Here is an 18765-nt window from a genome sequence, read left to right as displayed (position 1 = left end):
TTTCTTTTCCCTCGTGCAACAATAGATACACTCTAGCCTTTACGCTTTAGTAATTACTCTCAATAGCGCACGCTGATTATACCTTGTATCGTAAACCTTTTATGTCCAATTCTTTTCCTACACGTTAAAATCACCCCCTCCCCCCAAACCAAACCCCCTCCAAGCTACACCAGTAGTCAGTAAAAATAGTTGCTATGTCAACAAGATATTGGTACTAGCGTCAAAATTATATATACACACTTGAAGAGTGAAAGAGAGAGAAAGAGAGAAAAAAGAAGAGAAACAGAGCCTATTTGTATATTTATCTATCGATCTACCATATAGTATACCCATCCTCAGTTTTTCCTAAAATTGCACACTATATTTCCAATTTCCCCATCATCTCAATGGCCTTTCCTTGGGACTCCCGTTTCCTAAATCTAACTCCCTGTACGCCAACGCCCACGCATAGTCATTATTGACATTTTCAACCTCTACAATATAACCCGTCCGTCACTTTCTATCCCCTTAAATAATGTTTGCTTCTCAAATTGAGTTGAAAGTTTAAACTTTAGTTTTCCCGGGCGACTGTGTCTTCACTATAAAGAATTGGTTTTTTTTTAGTTTTTATCTCTTCCAATTATTTTAATCATTTTTCGTTCACGGTGCTTAAAATTTTGTTTTCAGCCAATCGTTGATTTTCAACCAATCTTTTTGTGCGATTCTAATGAAATGTTGAGCAACAATTAAAATCGAAATGTGAACAATTTGCAACACTTTATTTTCTTGAAATTGTTTCAAATTGCTCTTTTAATCATATCTCTTGTGCTTGTTTGGTTACACGCGGTTGCGTGAAAAGGAAAAAAGGAAAAAAAACTCTCCTATATTTTCACCTTCGTTTTAATTTGGCTCGCGTAATTGTTTTCTCTGTTTATTTCCCCGTTTTATAATACCAGTTTGACGGAATTTTACAACTCAAATACAACCCACGCAAATATTGACATTGCGTTGGCGTAAAACCGCTGATTAACGGAATATAACTGCTGAACAACCGCCCTCCTCGGCGCCTAGTTGTAAAAAAGTTATCTATGAAAATTGAATTAAACGAATTAACCGGTATTTGGTTAAGACCATCATAAGTTAGCAAATGTGGTGTAATTTGAGTTCAAATTAGTGCGAGCAATAATTGCTATAACTTTTACCTCTAGCCTCATTTGGGGGGGGGGGGTGTATTGTTTTTGGGCGTTAGGTTTTTGGTGACAACCTTAGTTTCGGCACATAATTTTGATAAACCTCAAATTTCATTATTTTCAAAAAAGAAAAAATGGTTGAATAACTACTAATAAAATTTCTAACAATTTATTACCAATATTGCCAAATATATAGCCAGTTTTAAGTATAGTTGATGATATATCTTCACTCTTCGCAGTAATTTTGAAATGTTAATGTTAACAATTTTTAACAATGCGCAAGTTTTTTCGACCCGTCGCTGAAAAAATTCAACATTTCCACATTAAACATTTCACCTTTAAAGCTCTAGTGGTCGTTTCCACAAGAAATTTGTTTCCAATCAATTTTTCCCTATTTTAAATGACTAGACTTCTTTTTTTGGGAACCTCATTAGGGTGGTCTCTGAGATCTCACTATCAATCCATTTCCCCCCTTTGTAAGGATTGAAAGGGAAAATTTATCAAATTTATCATATCAAGTCATTCGATTTATCTCCTCAGACTTTCCCTGAAGTTGCCTCGCTTATTCTGGGATTAAAAGCTTCTTGACATTTTCAAACCAGGATGCTGAACAAATTATGTAATCACGTGCCATAAGCAGACACTCGACTTAGCCGACAAAAAATTGCCTTCTTAAATGTCTGTTCAGTTTTTTTCAACAAAATCGTTGTTTGCTTAAAGTTACTCGTTCATTTTCAACTTTAAGAGATTTCGTTTTTAAGAAAATTTATTATTATTGACTGTCAATGACGTTAGTCTTGCAAGAATCGTGCAAGATAATTCACTATATAATCGTGCAAGATTATATACTATTCTGCGAGAATTTGACTACGATTGATGGTTTGAATTTTTTAAGTTATGCCCTTGCAAAAGTAATTTAATATTTTTAATACTAAATAACTATCATTGATATATGGAAATTTAAACTTCCGTGTACTAAATCATATCGTCTATTGCTCAGGCTCTAATTTCAGCGTTCTTGATCCATTGCCCAAGAAAAGATGCGATCAGACATTTTTAAAAAATTAGATACTCTACTAGATGCTCAAGACTATATGCACCAAAATCAACCTCCTCGATAGGATTGGTAAAAAAGATTTAAAAAATATTTCCGCTGAAAATTAGAGGTTGGCTAAGTTGCATCATCTAAATTCCTTGGAAAAGTACACGATTTAGAGGAATTTTTGTGTTCGGGTAATCCAGCAAGCTACTTTTGCTCAAAGACCTAAAGTTGGGCCCAGGACGAAACTTAATTACTGTTAATCTTACAAAACTACATAAGATTCTTAATAAACTTACAAATATCATTATGAAATCTTAGGTTTGATGCAAGGATAAGGTCTTGAAATATTTCATCATTTGCACCAAATCATATATGATCCAGCAGTTTTAAACCTACGAAAATGACCAACAGTAACTTAATTGCCTTGATGACGTTGAATAGAAAACATTTGAAAAATTGGCAAAATTCACATTTTTTGTCAATCATCAATTTTTTTGTCTCTTCAGTTCAGTTGTTTATTTGTCGGTTATTTCGTCAGTTCTGATTATTACTACACTGTGAATCTCGTTATTTGTGAACACTATTTGCGTGGGTTAAAAAATTCAGTCTGATTTTAATCTTAACCGATGAAGCCAGCATCAGGCAGGAGGCTTTAATTTAAAAGGATGCTGAGGAGGAGGAATTAATTCCCTTTTACTTTCCTCGTTTTAGCTCTCGCTCCTTTTGGTGAAAACTTGTTGTGTTAATACTTGGTCTAAACGGCTTGCTTAATTCGCATTACCTCACATTTTCTATTCATTATAACTTTGCTTTTAAATTTAAGCTTTTCTAATCTTTTTAATAATCGTGTGACCTGTTAGGTTTATTTAATAGATCCGTCGTTTTAGCCTTGAACGTGTGTTACATTTATGTACCGCTCATCTTTAGAATCTATTTTAACCGAAATGTTCGATTAGAAAAACACTTTGAGGCGATATTTTCAAAACTCGCAAACTAACTTGGTTCGAACTTGAAATTAACCTGACATTGGTTAAAGCATAAATTCAAAAAACGCTGATCTATTAACTTAAGTTAACGTAATTATTAATCTTTTTACCTACGAAAAATTTGGTTTATGAAACTGATATTTAGAATAGAAAACAATTGTCTTAGGAAAAGAATCGTTAACTCTCAAATTCGCTTCTTTCGTTATTAGCGCCTTTTGTAATTACTGAAGTTAGAAACCAACAAATTGAAAAATCGACCATTATATCTAAATTACGTAACTGAATTTTTTATTTTCTTCAATTTACAGGTAGTTCCAAGGATTTTTAAATTTAATTTTTTTAAGAAACTTAGCCAACACATTACAAATTAATTATTGTCTTCGTTTATCTTTGTTATTATCTCTTTTGAGTTTAATAGTTATTACACAGTTATGGATAGGTATTATATTCCAGACAGCGGGTATAAATTGTTTGGACATGACTTGACGACAGTTGTGGTTCATTTCCTGTTCGGATTCGTCATGTCTCTCGCTTTTGTCTTCTTCGTCATCTACAACCGCAATTTTCTCCACAAAATTTTCACCCATCGTCAAAGTTAGTGTTTGCGATAGAAAACGATCCCTTTACAGTAAAGTTTAGAAAATTTGTCTCTACAGATGCAGAATTATAGGGACTTCTTTTGTATGAATGAAAATTTCACTTCTTTCAGAAATAAGAAGTTTCCGAAAATTAAGTGAGCGAAAAATATTACTTAGTATAACTACTTTGTTTAGTTTCTGAATTCGTTTTTACTAAATTTTAACAGAAGCATTATCGAGGGCACAAGAGCTACCCGAACAAGCACGTCTATCTCAGTACTAAAACCTAGAAAAAGATTGACCGTATACAGGCATTTTTAAAAGCAGCGACTGGAAGTGAAGTAAACAATTTCTTGGCGTCATGATGGCAAATTTTTGTCTGCAAAATTCTTTCCAATTATGCTCATTTTTAGAGGTTGGAAGATAAATTTTGTGTTCCTGAAAAAAATAACAGCTGGCAGAGTCCCCCGACTCTTCCCGCTTTGCAATTTCACGTCAAATCTCTTCCCACCAAGTCAGATTTGCTTAAAAATTTTTCAAAACCCAACGATCTGTGGAGGCGACATTTTTCCTCAATGGACAGATATTTTGGAAACACTTTCTAAGGGAATCAATGTCCTCGCCAAAAAAAGTGCTAAAACTAAATTTTTCTGTGAGCTCTACCCAAACAGATCAGTTAATTTCATTCTTTTAAATGGAGCTAGGAAGAACAAAAATTAAAAATTTCTGATTTTTTTCGAAATTATAAGAAACTTTAAATCATCGCAAAAGCAACAATGTTGACAGATAATTTATCGGACCATTGAATAATGAGATAGACGCAAAATTACCGTGAACATCTCCCAATTTATCAAACAATTTAGCAATTCAAATACTTTATTGGTCGGGTTTTTTACCGCTATATGAAAACCCAAACATCAGTGAAAAACACTTTTTTTCACTTTGAAAGTGATCTTTAAAAATAAAGTGTAAGCAGATTAAATGTGATTTATTGCATTGATACAGCGATTGAAGCAAAAAAAAAATAAAAATTAAAAACATTGTTTTCAATTGCATCATGTCTACCCTGAAATTTACATCAAATCACTGTTCAAATTTATCATAATTGGTTGAGAAGTTTAGAGTTTATTCAATTGTTCCCAATTAATCCTAGAGACGTCACCTTTTTTGAATAAGATTTATAATTGCAGGCAAAAAAACTAAATGAGCAATATCCAGTTTCTACAAAAAATATTGCTGGTTAATATTTGAAACTAATTGTTTCCTAAGTAAAAACTGTTTAAAAAACGGTGGGTTTTGAAATTCGCTTCAACATCGTTTGTATCTCAACTTTGTTCAGTTTTGGAATTCATTTTTTAAACTAATTTTTAGCAAAAGCATTATCGAAAGCATAGGGGCTATCCCAACAAGCATGTCTATGTCAGTACTAAAACAAAATAAATGATGGACTGTACAAAAGCCATTTTCAAGAGCCGCGAAACGAGGTGAAGTAAGTCGTTACTTGACTTCATCATCGCGTTTTTGCAGCAATTTTTTTTTCAAATATGATTATTTTAGACGGCAATTTTTAAGCTCCTGTAATAAATTGCAGGCACGAAACGAAGTGAAAGCTGCCAGAGCTCCGCAGCCTAACGTTGACCATTTTTAACATTTTCACGTCAAATCTAATTCAATCTTGTTTTCAAATGTTTCAAAGCTCAACGGTCGGGGACAATATTTTTTCCTCAAACGAATGAAATTTTGGAAACTTTAAAAGAAAATCACCGTCTTCGTCAAAAAAAAAATGCTGAAAACTAATTTTTTCTACAAGTTACAGCCAAACAGATTAAAATGTTTCATTATTACAAAAAGGATCTAGGAAACGCAAAAATTAAACTTTTCGTGTTTTTTTATATTCATAAAAAATTTTAAATCAAAGCAGAAGCAACAATCCTGGCAGAATTTGTCTTGTCAGACCATAGAATATATGAGATATGAGAAAATGACGGAAAAATTTTCCCAACTTATCTAGAAATTTAGCAATTGAGTTGCTTTATTGGTCAGTTTGTTTTCCAATATCTCAGAATCCAGAAACTCTGACCAATTTTTTCTTTTTGCAAGTGATATTTAAAAAAACTTCAGGGCGCAAAATGGGAATCATTTCATTGGTATATGGAGAAATTAAACGTTCTAGAAGTTGTTGTCCAATTCATCGTGCCAACCCATCACATTACTGCTCAAGGTTGTCACAGTTTATCCAGTTGATTAACGTTTTTGTCGACTTTTCGTCAAAAGTTTAAATTTGTCAATTTTTTTGCTAAAAAAGAACAACAGTTGCTGATAATGAAAGTTGAAAGGACAATTTCCAGGTTGTGTCTACATAAAAAAATTTCTGCTTAATACTTGAATCTAATTGTTTCTCAGGTCAAAACTTTAAAAAAAAACAATGGTTTTGAAAATTGCGTCAACAATTTTTGACAACAAAGTTTGCAATATCCAGTTTCTACAAAAATATTGCTGGTTATTATTTGAAACTAAATGTTTCTTGAGTAAAAACTGTTTAAAAAACGGTGGGTGTTGAAATTCGCTTCAAAATCGTTTGTATCTCAACTTTGTTCAGTTTTGGAATTCATTTTTTAAACTAATTTTTAGCAAAAGCATTATCGAGTGCATAGGGGCTATCCCAACAAGCATGCCTATGTAAGTACTAAAACAAAATAAATGATGGACTGTACAAAAGCCACCTTCAAGATCCGCTAAACGAGGTGAAGTAAGTCGTTACTTGACTTCAACATCGCGTTTTTGCAGCAATTTTTTTTTCAAATTTGATTATTTTAGAGGGCAATTTTTAAGCTCCTGTAATACATTGCAGGCACGAAACGAAGTGAAAGCTGCCAGAGCTCAGCAGCCTAACGTTGACCACTTTTAACATTTTCACTTCAAATCTAATTCAATCTTGTTTTCAAATGTTTCAAAGCTCAACGGTCGGGGACAATATTTTTTCTTCAAACGAATGAAATTTTGGAAGCTCTTTAAAAGAAAATCACCGTCTTCGTCAAAAAAAAATGCTGAAAACTAATTTTTTCTACAAGTTACAGCCAAACAGATTAAAATGTTTCATTATTATAAAAAAGGATCTAGGAAACGCAAAAATTAAACTTTTCGTGGTTTTTTAAATTCATAAAAAATTTTAAATCATCGCAGAAACAACAATCCTGGCAGAATTTGTCTTGTCGGACAATAGAATATTGAGATATGAGAAAATGACGGAAAAATTTTTCCAACTTATCTAGCAATTCAGCAATTCAGTTGCTTTATTGGTAAGTTTGTTTTCCAATATCTCAGAATCCAGAAATTCTGACCAATTTTTTTTGCAAGTGATATTTAAAAAAATTTCAGGGCGCAAAATGGGAATCATTTCATTGGTATATGGAGAAACTAAACGTTTTATAAGTTGTTGTCCAATTCATTGTGCCAACCCATCACATCACTGCTCAAGCTTGTCACAGTGTATCCAGTTGTTTAACGTTTGTGTCGACTTTTCTCCAAAAATTTAAATTTGTCAATTTTTTTGCTAAAAAAGAACAATGATTGCTGATAATGAATGTTGAAAGAACAATTTCCAGGTTGTGTCTACATAAAAAAAATTTCTGCTTAATAATTGAATCTAATTGTTTCTCAGGTCAAAACTTTAAAAAAAAAACACTGGTTTTGAAAATTGCGTCAACAATGTTTGAAAATCATTTGACTAATCTAGCCAAATAGTAAGCATTTTTCATATCACGAATAGTTACCACTTTTTACGAGGGAAAAATTTTTTATAGTTATTTATCAAGTTGATTCACTTTATGTTTTTATTTTTTTAAATTTGAGTAGAAAGTACAATATTTCCCTGCCGCAAGTGTCGAGAAAATGTGATTTCCAAGATTGAATTGCTTCAATATACATTATTTACTGATATTCCTAAGATGAAAGTAGCAAAAACAAAAATTTTGATCTGTTCCGTATACTTCTATTTTTGTAAAATAATTTTTCTTGTTTTCTGTTGGGTTTTCTTCAAAAGTTGATTTTTCATCAAGCCCAAATAATTGTGTATTGTGTTCATCGTTTTAATGCCAATTTGTTAGCAAAAAAATGCGGAATATCTTTTTTTTTAATTTGATGAAATTCTTTTTTTTCATTTTCAGAAAAATTGCTCATCAACTTGTCTAAAGGTTGAACGATATCCTGATAACATTTCGAACCGCTTAAATGTTACGAAGTTGAAAGTTTTTTTTCTAATCACTATAACATTGAAAGATTGTCGTTTTAAGTTGTTTTCAAATTCTGTTCATAGCAATCAACTTTTAAAGGTTTACCACTATTAATACTCACAAAGCACGTCAAATATACAAGAAAAGGAGATATCACGCTCTCCTCAGTTTGGCCTGGTCAATGGAATTATTGAAAATGACAATTTAAGAATTTGAACGCCTTAACCTCAGTGTTAACATAGTTTCATTAGAAATTTGAGCTGCTAGAAAAATGTGCTAACTTAGCGATAAATGTTTCTAAGAGATTCGTCTCTTAGCGATAATTTTTTTCACCGCTTTCACCGCGTTCACCGCATTCACTGCTATTCTTTCATCTTTTTCTGCAATGTTTTCTGCGGTTACTATTATTGGTAAATTTAGCGGTGAATTTTTGTAAGATTTGCGATTCTTAGGGGTGAATTTTTTTCACCGCATTCACCGCAAATCTTTCATTTTTGAGCAATTTTTAGCGTTGACACCTCGACCCGCGGATCTGCATTTTTTTATATCAGATTTTGTGATAACCAATTGTTGAACAATGAGCTGAAGAGTACACACGCTATGAAGGAAGACAAGATAAGATATGTCTGTTTACAGGCTTGCGATTATTTGGATATTTGGCGTGCAAAAGCGACGCTACTCAAAGTAACTCTGACAATGTGAGAAGCAGCCAGTTGAGTTCCGAGTGCGACTCTGACGACTCGGAAGGAGACGAGAACAGTGACTGTCGGGTGGAACCCACTAGGGAGTCCGAGCAGGAGGACGAAGATGAGGAGGTACCTTCGGACTATGACGTCATATCGTCAAGTGCAGTCAGCCGAAAGAGCAGTTTGGAGGGCGTTGAGTCGAAAAGTGGAAATGAAAAATGTTCAAAGAGAGGTGAAAAGCTCAAAATAAACTCAAAGGTCTGTGAAACTGAAAATTTGTTGAAAACTATTTTGTACAATTTAACGTACACCCCCACCCACCCCCACCCCCCCCCCCCCCATGCGCTGTAACTAGCAATACCTCATAAAAAATCCAACATAATTCTACATTTATTCAACGACTTCTCGAAAATCTCGCTTATTGTGCCGCAAAGTAAAAAGGCAAAATTTTGGATGAAGTTTGAGGTCAGCGGACCTTGTTTTTATTTTTTGCCCGGTCCATGTCGGCTGTTCGATAGATTTTGAGAAAATCAACATTGGAATTTTCAAAAAGTTCTCAAACAAGTCTAAAATGCTTGAGGTTCATAACTTCTAAGCTTGCAAACATTATATGCAGATTTTTTTCATTCGCACAATGAGAAGCGAGCTAAGCAGCCGGAGCTTATGATCTCAAAGAGAAAACCTCGAATAATTTGAACTAAATGTTGCATCGATTGTTGTAAAAATTGTTTTAATATTATAATATTGTTATAATAAAAAATGTTATAATAAAAAATAAACATTTTTGCTATTGATTTATGAAAAACATTATTATAAAACCTTCTGTGTATGTGAAATCTAGAAAAGTTATTTACAAAATTATTCTTGGGGGCCCAATTTTTTTCAAAATCAGTTTGCTTTACAGCTGTGAACTTTCTTTAGATTTTCAAATCAGAAAGCGACATGCTGAACGATCACAAGAAACTCCTGAACAAACTAAAAATGAAAGCAGTGGTTTCACACAAGCCAAAAGAACCCGAACAAACCCTGAACAACAATACGAAAAACAACTCAAGGAATCTGTCAACAAAACTGACCCTGGTCAGGATTGAGGGCGGGAGGTGTGGGCGGTACAGAGTAAACCCAATTTATATGTGGCACGCTAAGTTGTCGGTGACAACCTACACCCTGGCGTCGGAGGAGGAAGAAGGCAATAAAAAGAGAGAACTGGGAGCTTCTGGGGAGTTGAGCTCCCCTGTTGACTCTGTGGCCAAGGTTGAGGAAATGGGAGTTGTCAAATGTTTCACCACCAAAACTTATCAGGTATGTTTGATTATGATGTACACAGTTGACCAAAACAAGGCAGCTTGGTAATGCGCGTGCGCGCATAAGGTTCCGATCCCGTTCAGCCACATTTTTGATATAATTGTCTACCAAATGAGGAAGAAAGAAAACAAACTTTCAAAAATTCACATATTGTTCAAAAAAAATTTGTGTAGGAATAAAACAGTTTCTTTAAGCTCAAACCAATAAACGAATTGAAAAATGCTGCATGAGAGGGCTGATGAGACTTGCCATTAATGAACTACGAGACAAGACAAACCAAGAAAATCAAATAATAAAAACGAACATTTTTAAGACAGAAACTCAATGTCATTTTTATATAAGAAAAGCACTTAACAACAAAGTCAAAATATCATAAGATAAGTCTCAAGATAAACAATTTAACTTATACTTCACCAGAAGTGATATACAATCCGTCCTTAATGACACTAAGTAACAAGTAGAAAAAAAACCAAAAGTGATTAAGATGAAAAATGGGTTTACATTTTTGAAAACAAAAGATTTCAATGTAATGAAAAACATTAGCTATCAGTTGAAATCTTTTAAAAAGTTCACTTGTACTTCCATTGAAAACTATTTAGATTTACCTTTATCCAGAATATGCAATAGTACTACGAAAAAAACGACAAAAACGTGCAAAAGTTTGGTGCAAAAACATGCAATCATCGACAAAATCAAAAAATCTAGTTTTTGCATAATTCATTAGATTTCGTAATCTATTAGTTAAAAACTTTCAATACGTTTAATTCTGTCTTCTTTTTACATCATTAAGGTTTTAGGTGAGTTATCATTAACGTGATTATGTGAAGAGACAACAATAAACCTCATGATATGCAGATGTTAAAAAAATTTGAAAACTAACCCGTAGTGTCAAAGCCAAAGGACATCTGCTTAAACATAAGAGGGCAAAAAAAGATTAACTTTTAGTTCACTAGAAACAAGAAGCAACCTGTCATCGCTAATGTAAAGCTACATACATGTTGACACAATTAGTTTAAAAAAGTGACAAAGCTAGAGATTCCTTTGTTTTCTAGCACAATTATTCTAACGGCATTACAACTATTAGCTGTTAATAGACAAAAACTTGATATATATGCAATTTAGATGTTCTATTGGTCATTTCGTTGGTGAGCACAAACCATAAACTTCGAAAAAGAGCAGAACTCAAATTTTCACACACAAAATTGCGCAAACAAAATGTTGAAGTCATAAAAACCGTAAACTTTTTGCTGAAGGTTTATAATAGGTTGACTGGTTCGCAATTGTACGTAATTGGAATTTTTGTTGATAACTATGCTTCATTGAAATCTTTTTGGTTTGTGAGTGAAATTTAAAAACAGCAAAATTAAAGCGCCCAAAAACTGCAAAAAGAAAGCGCCCAAAATGTCCGGATAACTTTTTGATTGTAAAAATCCGCGATTAGACCAAATCTAGCCTTGAAATTGATGCTCAACTATTGTTCCGAAAACAATGTTAATGAAATGATGACTTGACAAAAAAGTCAATAAATCAGTGATTGATATCAGACAATTATCGACTTATTTTAGCAAAAAAAAACGGCCAGTTTCAATTCCCTGATACTCTCATAAGAATCGAAAATCAAAGAAACCCTCACTGGGATTTCTGCCAACAGTTTTATTTTGGTGTTCCCGACAATTAAAAGACCCCAAAGGAGCATATTCGGTGTCATTATAATGAAAAGTTCTGAAGTTTGAAAATTTAGCCAAATTTTTAGACAAAAAAGTAGAATCCAAAAATTCAACAACACTCTTCTATCCTTAAAATCAAAAACAATTCTTTTAACAGTTTCATCACATTTCCTCAGCAAAAGTAACAAAAACTTGAGTAAAAATACAAAAAAGGTGCTTTTTGCAACCCCCCCCCCCTAAAACCCTACCCGAATTGTTAATCATACATAGAATCGAAATATGGGTTGAAGGCAGGCAAGACAGTGGGTGGATGATTCGGATTGAATGATAGACAGATAATACTAAAATGGTTAAGAAAAGCTGAACTTTTCAAATTGGAAAATTTTTACGAATCAAAAAATTGCTTCACGGGGCGTGATGGGATGGCTATCTTGTAAGATCTGAAAAGATTCTTGCGGAAGGTGTTTATCTTGTAAGATTCTTGCAAGTTTTTTCCCATTGAGCTGCACTTGTATTGGTTCGTTTGTGTGAATTATTCCTCCTTTAATTCGTTAAAACTAGAGAAAAATGGTGAGCGTATTTCAGTGACTGTATACTAGAGGGTATGGGTTGCGAAGGTTCAAACTTCTGACTCGATGGTCGTACTCCTAGTATATGCTATCTTTCTAAGCCTGATAAGTCTCATAAAAGTATTTATTGATCTAAGTAAGTAAATTTGGCTAATTGATCTAGTTATAAGTTTTATATAATCTTTATAGAAATTGAACATAGATAAATTTACAACTAAAGTAATGAGGTTATAAAAGTTAAAAGTTAAAGTTATAAAAGTTAGAAAGTTATGAAGGTTAGAAAGAGGAGAAGGTCGGGAGAGTTAGTAAAAACTTTACTAACTCGAAATGTTATCAGTAACTTATTATTCCCTTTTGAATAAAGTCCTGACTTGAAAATTATCTCTAACTATTCGTTATTCGATATAGTTGAGAAGGTTGGTTTAGTAATTTCACTTTGGAAATACTTTCGTTTTGAGATTACTTTCTCGATTTGGAGATATTAAATTCTCAGTTTCTCTGAGTTATTAATTCTTAATTTCTCAAAGTTGTGATTCTTTCTTTGCTATATATAGTTCTCAGAACGGGATAATTCCCGTCCTGCTGGCTGGACGGTAAAATGTCCGTTTGGCCGGACGGACGGACATTTTACGCAATTTGAATGGTTCAGCTAAATTGCATCATTCTATTTTTAGAATGATGTAATCTGAATACTTAGCTTAGCTAAGCTAAGTATTCAACATAAACATTACTTTAGTACAACTGCTTATGCATATATTTATTAAAAATTGGCTTTCAAGATCACAAACTCAAATAATATTGACTATGTACGACACACAAACATATTCTCAGCTCCTCAGACTTATTTTTCATGACATCCTGAGGCAGCAAAAGCACAAATGAATTTCAGGAAAAACTTCAAAGAAAAATTTGCTGACAACGAACTGCAATCTGTGTTACTTTACTATGTTAATGGACAGATTAGATATTTCAAACAAAAAATGAGCATTGCATATTTATGAGCAAAGCTGTCATTAAATTCTAGAATTTCAAGAATGAAAAATCCAAAGGCTGTATACTTTGCCTTGTCACGATAAATCGATTGTCGGCATTCTGTTGGTGCTGATGTTCCCGGCGTCTGTTCACACTTTGTAAAGATGCCGCAAACGTGATTTGTGCAAGCTATGTAAATCCGATTGACATTCACAGAGGGAATGAAGTGCCTGAGGTCTAATGTTCGATCAAAGCAATTTGTTTCGCGGATTTAAAAATTTAAAGGTATAAGATCTTTGACAAATTCTGACACCTATTTTCCAAGTATCATCAGAAACCTTTCATACCCTCTCCCCCCTCCCCCCCCCCCCAACACCCTCTTTCCGGCTCTTCCCCACCAAAGAGATTAAAACCATTTTACATTTAACATTTATACGCAGTTGAAACTGTGTTTCTTAATTACAATGCTGCATAAACTATAATCAGTTTGTTCGCGGCGGCCCATCAAGTCAAACGTTGGGTCCACGCGGGTGAGAGGAGGAAATTTTCCAAGTTATAAAATTTCCGAGACCTTGAAAAATCGTACGACAAAAAGTTGAAACAAAAATGACCTTTCACTTGAAATTTGACTGTGGATGAAAAATTTTTCAGAGCATTGAAGCTTGACTTTGGTGCAACAATTTAAGAAGTTATGGGTTAAAGTTCAACTCGGGTTTTCAACTGTTCGTTTCCAGGACGAGAGAGAAAATGAAATGAACGAAGACTTCACAATCATAGACCACACACCTGCCAATAAACCATCAACCAATCAGAACAGCCAGTCAACTCAACACCTGTCGGTACAATGTCAGGTGTTCCAGTGGGAGAGACAAGCCAATGGGTTGGGTGATACTCTGTTGGGTTCTGGGGTCGCCAAAGTTCAAATTCCGACTAAAAAGTTGAACGATGAGTCAGAGGATGGAAAGAAAGCAGAAGATTGTGCCGTTGAGTTTATAATGGATATCTATGCACAACCTGAAGTAAGTTAACTTCTTGTTCAAAAATGCATTAACTCGACCAACTTGACTCGTCTCTAACCCATCATAATGCTGTAAGATCTTGCAACATTCGTGCAAAAACATGCATCCTTTTGCATACTTTTGCGCAAGATTTTCCTTGGAGACCTTAAAAAAAAGATGAGCGTTGTCGTGTAAAGTTTCCTGTCAGGCTGACTACAAATTGCAAGATTCTTGCATTATCATTGTCGTCGCATAAGCATTTTCCATGCTTCCTACCACACTCCAAATTAAAAAAAAAAGCAAAAAGTCAGAAAGATATTTATTAATCCGTCCTATTTTTCATACTATTGCTAAAGAAAAAAGATATAAAAATTACCTGGAGCAGAACTGGAAACGCTTACACACCTTTTGGAATTTTTTTCAGATTATCTGTTTTACTAAATATTAAAGGTTTGAATTTTATCTGAGATACGATGCGTTGAAAGCATTCAACAGAAAAAAAAACAAATTTTGCGTTCAACATCCTAGTATTTTTTCGAAAGCAGCATTGTTATTGACTGAATTCATTTAAGAAAAACTAAGGGAACATAGATTTGGTGCCATGAATTTTGCAACTAATGTTCTGACACATTTCATCCATTTCTTCTCGAAATCTAAAATTTGAAAAAAAATAAGGATGAACAGTGAAGTTTTGGAACCTATCGAAAAAAAAATAATAATTTTCAAAAATTTTAGGATGATTTAACATTCGGATTTATTCGGCCTGTTGACTTAGTGAAACGCATGTCTTAGTTTTTATGATAGTGGTGGGAAAGATTAAATTAAGCAACCAAAACCAGTTGCCAGGGTTTGAGTAACCCTTACTCGGTTTCCAATGATGCTTTCAAAAATTCCGTCCCATAATTTTTTAGCGAATAAATGAAGAACTTCTTGTACAAAAATGCATTGACTCGACCAACTTGACTCGTCTCTAAACGATCATAATACCGTATGATCTTGCAACATTCGTGCAAAAACATGCATCCTTGTGCATAATTTTTTGTGCAAGGTTTTCTTGTGAAACCTTAAAAAAGATGAGCGTTGTCGTGTAAAGTTTCCTGTCAGGCTGACTACAAATTGCAAGATTCTTGCATTATCATTGTCGTCGCATAAGCATTTTCCATGCTTCCTACCACACTCCAAATTAAAAAAAAAAGCAAAAAGTCAGAAAGATATTTATTAATCCGTCCTATTTTTCATACTATTGCTAAAGAAAAAAGATATAAAAATTACCTGGAGCAGAACTGGAAACGCTTACACACCTTTTGGAATTTTTTTCAGATTATCTGTTTTACTAAATATTAAAGGTTTGAGTTTTATCTGAGATACGATACGTTGAAAGCAATCAACAAAAAAAAACAAACTTTGCGTTCAACATCCTAGTATTTTTTCGAAAGCAGCATTGTTATTGACTGAATTCATTTAAGGAAAACTAAGGGAACAACGCATGTCTTAGTTTTTATGATAGTGGTGGGAAAGATTAAATTAAGCAACTAAAACTAGTTGCCAAGGTTTGAGTATCCCTTACTCGGTTTCCAAATATGCTTTCAAAAATTCCGTCCCATAATTTTTTAGCGAATAAATGAAAAACGTATAAAAAATGCCAAAACAATTAAAGTCGAAAGCAAAACAATATACCAGTACAGGTCCTATAAATCAAGTTTGTCTGACTTCACTATAGTTAACTGGGAAAGGATTAAAAACGTATGTCAATCTCAAAAATATTTTTTTCTAATTTACACATTGTTTTCATGAAGGACCTACTACCTTGTGCAGTATTCCTTTGAAAAACCCATCAAAACAAATGAAAACAAGCCAGCAAAATTTTACAAAACATTGAAAATGATTGAGTTGCTGGCTTTTTGATAACTTCAAAATAGCCCATAAATCTTTGGATTACAACTTGTTCACAAATTTAAACAAACACCAGTCCAAATGTTTTTGAGGGAGTAAATTTTCAAATTGTTTTAATAGGGAGGAACCTTGGAAACTCGGTTGTATTCTGACCTGAATTTCCGTATCAGGAGAAAAGCATTACCAGAGATATCTTCAATAGTTTCCTTTTTTGTGCGGAGGTTTTTGTATAAAAATGTAATTCCATCCTGGCTCTCATATCTAGTTTTCAGACCGAATTTCAGACTAATCAATGATATTCGTTTCTCTTCTGTTTGTGCTGTGTGACTTTCTTTGCCTTCATTTAGGTGTTTAGGTCAGTGTTTTTTGTCTTGCTCTAGAGTATTTTTGTGTGTTCGTGCGTGTATGTGTCTGTGTGTTTTTGTTTAATTGCTTTTTATGTGTGTGTGTGTGTGCGTGTGTGTGTTTGCGTGTGTTTGTGTGTGTGTGTGTGTGTTCTTGTTTTGTATGTGATTTTATATGTGTGTGCGTGTTTGAGTGTACGTATGTATATGTATTTGTGTTTATGTTTGTATGCGTGTGTGTTTGTGTTTGTTTATGTATATGTGTATAAAGAAACAGTGTTCATGCGTCCTTTTATGTATGTATATGAATATTGGCCTTTTCTTCTGAGTGAATGGGTGGGTGTCCCACAAAAATGTGATGGAAATGGAATCTACTCATCAAAAAATTCAATTTGGTACCTCTCGTATCTTTTTAAAGAGTAAAAGTAGTAGTAAAAAATGTGTCTGAACTTTACTGACAAAAATAAGTAGGACAGCCAGGCATATTTATTTCGTCACTTCTTTGAAATGTTGGAAAAAATACTGGGTCTATATTCATTACGTTTTTGTTCTCATTTCGCTAAGTGTTCTACATTTAGTGACGTCTTAAACTTTCTGACGTCAATGAACAAAATGAGCGCTTAAGCGATCACTGAACGGGGTTGAACTTTACAAATTGGGCTGCTGAATGATCGCACGCTGACAAAAAGAGCAATTAATGAGAGACATTTCAGTTCCACGTGAAAACTGCGCTATAATGAGGTCTTACGGGAAAATGTATCTTTCTCGTTGAATGGAAGCTTTTTAGTATCTTCTCTGCATCAATATGAATGTGTATATTTTTAGATGATAGCTACCTAACGTTTTTTTCCTAGGGATAAGTCTCAATTAAGTGATGTACACATTTCTAGCGTTTTATTTGTGGCAAATTAGCCGAAATATGTAATAGCTGAAATTTTAAACGAAAAGTGAATACACGCATATAGTGAATTAGTATACTTGCATATATGCATGTTGTGTTATAATCACGAAAAAGAGTGTACATGTTTTTTCCATCGTATTAAGCTCATTATTTTCATCTTTTCAAATTTGGACAAATATTTCTTGCTAGGCACAAATGACATTCAATCGGCGATGTGCCAAAATGCCAGTAATGTTCCCAAGGGGGTGAAGAAAAAAAGATTTGCCCAATTAGAGGGGAGGTTTAAAAACTGCTTAACTCCGAAGATTTGAAATTGATATCAATTCACCCAGAATAATTTAACATTTAAACTTCCCCTGGTGGCAGCTGTTATAAAAACCAAATGACTCTCCTGATATTTACTTTGGCATTTTTTATCAGTAGCTCTCTGAACTAAAGCGCACAGCTGGAAATTTTTTCATTACTTTTTCCCATTCTCTAATTTTTGTCTCCACCGAATGCCTACTGAGATTAATACAAAACAGACATCTTGGAATTAATTTAATCTTTTGGACAGACATTTTGTTCAATATTTTCACTTAAATCTATTTATAGGATCATTGCTGGAACGGGGGTTTGGTAATATTGATCCATCTACATCAATAACTACATTACAGTATAATGCAAATTTTTTTTTGTTTTTATAAGTTATGGGCCTAGCCATCGAAAATAAATAATGTAGTTGTTCCATGGTTTAATGATATACGATGGAATAGATCTCTATTTAGAGACCTACTTCAGAGATTGCATGCCCAGAGTAATGCCGACTGGATTTACGATTCTTTGTTACGGTTCTGCAGAATACAAAAGATCATATAAATTATTTGAACATTTTGATTCAATTTTCAAATGCATTCCAAGAAAGTACACCATTGGCCTCTATGAATAGTTTTCAGGTACTTAATTGAGGAATATAGATAACATTAGAGTTCTAAACTTTCTCATTCCATAAAGATCGAATCAAAGAAAATAAAAAATGGTAAAAATTCCAAGATAAAAACGACCGTTTTCAATTTTGATATCTGGAGTCTTATTGTTCCGACCCCACTTGTGGGGGGAGGACCTATATACTCAAATGGGTTTTTTTTGTTCAGACGATTTTGGCCGATCGATATATTCATCGTAGAGAAATGTGAGTGGTATCATTATTAAGCTCGTCCAGCGTAGAATTCGAAATTAAAAAGATTTTTATTGAATTTCGTTTTTTGTAAAACTAAAAATTCAAGATTACATTTCATGCTACTAATTGAAACAATTTTGCAATCCTTCTTTTCGAGGTTTACTAAATTTTTGTAGTCCTATCGCATAATTTTGTTGACTAAAAATGAAAACGCTTGCTGATGAGCATTAGTTGAACCCATCTGGTGCTTTGAGTTGACAGCTA

The 18765-nt window shown here is 33.5% G+C and overlaps 1 protein-coding gene across 3 annotated transcripts in view; it reads left to right on the top strand.

Moving 5' to 3' along the window:
- Nucleotides 1-203: 203 nt before the first annotated feature.
- Nucleotides 204-18765, top strand: part of LOC142336449 (uncharacterized) — a 48190-nt gene continuing 29628 nt past the window's right edge. Inside the window, exons 1-5 of one of the 3 annotated variants that reach the window (XM_075385295.1) lie at nucleotides 204-487; nucleotides 2718-3791; nucleotides 8644-8951; nucleotides 9615-9995; nucleotides 13941-14225. In XM_075385295.1, the coding sequence (XP_075241410.1) occupies nucleotides 3629-3791; nucleotides 8644-8951; nucleotides 9615-9995; nucleotides 13941-14225 (1137 nt within the window). In that variant the 5' untranslated portion in view covers nucleotides 204-487; nucleotides 2718-3628. Of the gene's footprint in view, nucleotides 645-2717; nucleotides 3792-8643; nucleotides 8952-9614; nucleotides 9996-13940; nucleotides 14226-18765 lie in introns of all 3 variants that reach the window. The other 2 variants (XM_075385294.1, XM_075385293.1) reach the window with 2 other exon arrangements.

Source organism: Convolutriloba macropyga, chromosome 3, assembly GCF_964194025.1.
Source record: "Convolutriloba macropyga chromosome 3, txConMacr16.3, whole genome shotgun sequence".
In the NCBI taxonomy this organism is placed as follows: domain Eukaryota; kingdom Metazoa; phylum Xenacoelomorpha; order Acoela; family Convolutidae; genus Convolutriloba; species Convolutriloba macropyga.
This window is presented reverse-complemented; position numbering and strand designations above follow the sequence as displayed.